The sequence below is a fragment of the Vigna radiata genome, chromosome 7 (genome assembly GCF_000741045.1).
Source record: "Vigna radiata var. radiata cultivar VC1973A chromosome 7, Vradiata_ver6, whole genome shotgun sequence".
NCBI lineage: Eukaryota > Viridiplantae > Streptophyta > Magnoliopsida > Fabales > Fabaceae > Vigna > Vigna radiata.
The window spans coordinates 16,456,254-16,460,585 of NC_028357.1; the positions used below are offsets into that span (position 1 = coordinate 16,456,254).

Genomic DNA, 4,332 nt, shown 5'->3' on the forward strand with positions numbered 1-4,332 from the left:
ATTGACCTAAACCGGATTTTGAAATTCGCTACTATTTTAAATCAGATTTCGAAATCTGGTAATCATCTAAATGAATTTCATGACAAAACAAATTTCTATCGCAAAAATCTCCAAATAAGTTATTAAAAAAATGGAAACTTACTTACTTGACGAGGAATGTGTAAGCGGAAAAGATGAAGAACACTATGATGCAGAAACGAAAGGGAATGAGTTTGTGGGGTGGAGAGTGGAGAAAAAAAGAACACAGATTTTGGGGTGAATGATTGATGTGTGGGAAGTGAGTGAATGAAAGAAGTGACTGCAATGTTAGGGTGAAAGTGTGAGAGGTGATTGCTTAAGGGTAAACATAAGGAGAGGGAAAAATTAGGAATTTACCCAATCAAAGTCAAGGGGAATTCAAGATATTTAGAAAATTTTGGAAGTGTAAGAAGAAAAACGTGGGTCGGAAGAAAGCCCTGTTGTTGGGGAAAGAGTAACAAAGAAAGAGATTGGGGTCTCACCAATTGCTTGTGCAATCAGATCTAGATTAGAAAATCCTTGAACGTTCGAGAGAAAGAAAAATGAGGCACCAACAACATCGTTGACGCCATACTAGCACAACAACAACATCGACAAGGAATGAATGAGAAGGGACCTAGAGGTGCGTAGTACCTTTTAGGCAATGCTCAATTGAATGGATAAAGGATGGGAAAGAAGCCCTCACGTTTAGGGATGACAAAACAATTCAGGCCCGTGGATATCCGTGGATAAAATCCGCGACGAATAGTTGGTACCCGTGGATATTTACTATCCTTGGGTTGCGGGTAGCCTGTATTTTAATACCTGTTTATAAACGAGTTGTGTGCGAGTATTATACTATCCGTTCATATGGATATCCGCTACCTGCAAAAAATAAAAATAAAAATCTAATTTATATTTTCTTAAGTTAAATTTAATTAAAATTAAAATTAATTTATATTTTATAAGATTAAATTTAATTAACTTTAAATTTAAATTTATTTTTAATTTAATTTATATTATATTTTATATATTTTTTCTAATTTTGTTTTAATAGTTTATAAAAATATATTTTTTTAAATATTTACATATATCTGCATATATGAATTTTAAAATACATGTATCTGTATAAGTAACGAGGAGATAATAGATATATTTTCTTTTTTGGATCAGGTTGCACGTATGTACTGTATGTACTATTCGTGCAGAATCAAACTTGTTGTCATCCCTGTTCATCTTTGAGAAAGAATAAGACGATGAAGTAGATTGATTACATTTACTTTATGCACCCTAATGTGTACCAACTTCATGCCCTGTTTTATTTTATCTTTTAGCTTTTATCTTACTTGCACCCCTACATTCACTATACACACCTCACATTATTTGCTGGTTAAACCACTCGTTTTCCTATATCGCATCCTTGTAGGTTTTATTTTCTGTTTGCGCTATTTTATTTCTTGCACCTATATACATACATATTGCACCCTATTGGTGTTGCATTTTTCCCTTGTTTCTAATTACACCTCTATTTTTAATATTTTCTACATTTGTTTTACGTTTTGGGCCTTTCTTTCATTTTCTGAAACACCTTTTTAAGCTTTTCATAATTCCACCTCACTTACTTTTTATACTTTTCTTTTTCACATACAACATTTTTATTACAAATAATCAAAATATAAAAATAAACAATAGTTTCTTTGTTAGTGTGTTAACACCTTTTAAAATAATTTAAAAATATAAAAAAATCAAAATTAAAAACAATCAAACCACATTTAAATAATTTTTTAAGATTTAGGTTATTTTTTATTTTTTTTACTGTGAATGAAAATATGTAAGAGAAAAGTCAACTCATGTCATGTTGAGTTTAAAAAAAATAAAAAAAAATACAAAATCAGTTTAAATAGTTTTCTAGAATTTGGTAAGCTCTAATTTTCATTGAATAATAATACCTAAAAGAAAATTCAATCCTTTTTAAGTCCAGAATATTTAAAAAGATATTTTTGTTTATTTTGTCGAGTCTTATATTCTTACTTTTGGCAAAATATATATTTAGAATAAACTATAATGTTATAGAATGTTAATACATTTTTTACACGTAATTAATTTCAAGATTCAAAATTTGATTTCGTAAACCACGCTTTATTTATACGATTTTATTATAGTTTTTGCAGACCAAACCCTCTTTTACAAAAATCCTAAAATTTACAAAGAAATATTCACACCTATTAAACTTTTACAAGATTAAAAAAAAAAGAAATCCCTAATATTCTATAAAGTAATAGAATCTCGTTTTTTAAACCTTCCTTCATTTTCTTGTAACTCCTTAAACATAAACATAGACCTTGTGGATAGTAGCATTCTCCCTTATGAAAAGAAATCATAATTTACATTATACAAAATTAAGAAAAGTGATTATAAGAGAAAAGGAAAAATCTTATTTATATATATAGTGTACTTTTAATACTACATATAAGGCATGTCCATTCATGTTGGACTAATTTTGATTCAAATTAGGTGAATACAAGGAGGTGATCATTAAAATTTCCATGACATCATATCCACAAGTTTCATACTTATTTAATCAATTAAAACAAGGAAACCATTACTGTGAGAGATAATGCAATAATGAACATAAAAGAGGTGAAGCATTGTGAGGCTGAAGACGCATCAGTAGTAACAGCAGGAGAAAAAGATGATGATGAGGAGGAAGATGATGATGATGGTGATGATGCTGGAGAAGGAGCATTAGCATTCCCTTTAAGTATGGTAATTTTGAGCTTCATCCCTTGACTACAGTGGCCTAAGGTACCACAAGTGAAGTACCTCGTACCTGGTTTCTCCAATTTCACAACATCATTCCCAGTACTTAATGATTGGATTGGATTGCTGATATCACAACTCTTGTAGGCACTCTCATTACCTAGTTCAATCACACTATGCAAAGAACTATACTTGAAAACAGCACAACAAATTAAATAATAAGACCTCAGTAACGATACTGTGTCACACTTTTATATTCATAACGATATTGTAACACACTTTTACATTCATATGACACATAATATAAGAGTAAAATGGTGATAAAAGTATAAATATTTGTAGTTTTTTAAGAAAGAAAAAAATAAAAAAATAAAAATAGTATCAAATGAATAAAAAATTTAGATGTGTGTTAAAGAATAACTTTTCAATTATAACTTTTAAACTAGGTTTTAAAAATAAGGTTTAATTGCTTCTTTTGTCCCCCAGTTTAGTTGAAGTGTGTCAAATGTCCCCCTTTTAGAAAAATATCAATTTCGTCCTCATATAGAAAAAATTTGTGTCAATCAAGTCATCTCCGTTAAATACAAACTAATGGTGTTAAAAACTTAAAGTGAGTTTTGAATAATAACCACTTCATGGGTCCGATCCCTGATATTACAGTGGATAAAGTGAGTTTTGAAAGCAATGATAATGATTTTTAAGGGAGATGACTTGATTGACACAATTTTTTTTTTCTATATGGGGACGAAATTGACATTTTTCTAAAAGGGGACAAATTTGACACACTCCAACCAAATTAGGAACAAAAGAAGCAATTAAACCTAAAAATAAATTATTATTATTATTATTATTATTATTATTATTATTATTATTATTATTATTATAATTATCTTAACCCTAGTATAATGCAAAAGAAACATACCAAGTTTATCTCCAACATTGAATGTTTGGCCTGAAGTCCATGAGTTAAAGTCTGTGGATTGATCCCAACCTTGGCTTCCACCAACAACATGCTGTGCTGCAAAGACCTCCTTTGCAACAACCATGGCTGCAAGCAGTGCCAAGAAAAGTGTGTTCTTGAGCCCCATTGTTATATAGCTTCTTTCTTCTTTTTCAGACTTCTCTTACTACCACTTTCTCCAGACTGAAAGGGTTTTCTTCAAACATTGCTATGGTTCATTCTTATTTATACTCAGATCTCAGTACCCCAATATGTTTTTTTTTTTTTTTTGTTAAAATATAGGATTAGTTTTAGTTTTAGTTCTTATATTTCACAAAATTGTAATTTTGTTCTCTACATTTTTTCACAATTTCATTCCTTTGGTTCTAACTTTTCAACCTTTTAATCCTTGAATTTTACACATTTAATTAATCTTAGTTTTTAATTGTCTGGATTTATTTTCTCAATTCAAAAAATATTGTAAATCACTATTAAGTTAATACTAGCTAGTGATGTATATATTATCTCGATATTATTATTGTAAAAATAATAATAAAAAAAACTAAAAAGGGTAGAAAAAAGCAACTTAAATTATAAATGTTATAAGACTTTTAACCATTAAATATAGAAAAGAA

At 29.0% G+C, this 4,332-nt stretch overlaps 1 protein-coding gene across 1 annotated transcript; it reads right to left on the minus strand.

Moving 5' to 3' along the window:
• Positions 1-2,467: 2,467 nt before the first annotated feature.
• Positions 2,468-3,902, minus strand: LOC106767748 (mavicyanin). Its single transcript, XM_014652695.2, has 2 exons — positions 3,680-3,902; positions 2,468-2,956 (listed from the first exon to the last, which is right to left on the minus strand). The coding sequence occupies exons 1-2, from the start codon at positions 3,843-3,845 to the stop codon at positions 2,583-2,585; spliced, it is 540 nt and encodes a 179-aa protein (XP_014508181.1). The 5' UTR covers positions 3,846-3,902; the 3' UTR covers positions 2,468-2,582.
• Between the last annotated feature and the right edge of the window lie 430 nt (positions 3,903-4,332).

What these genes read in the sequence shown, in the direction of transcription:
- LOC106767748 (XM_014652695.2), bottom strand. Translation starts at nt 3,845, where the DNA reads ATGGGGCTCAAGAACACACTTTTCTTGGCACTGCTTGCAGCCATGGTT. An exon ending in CAATGTTGGAGATAAACTTG is followed by an intron (nt 2,957 to 3,679) that starts GTATGTTTCTTT and finishes TTTGTTGTGCTG; the next exon opens with TTTTCAAGTATAGTTCTTTG.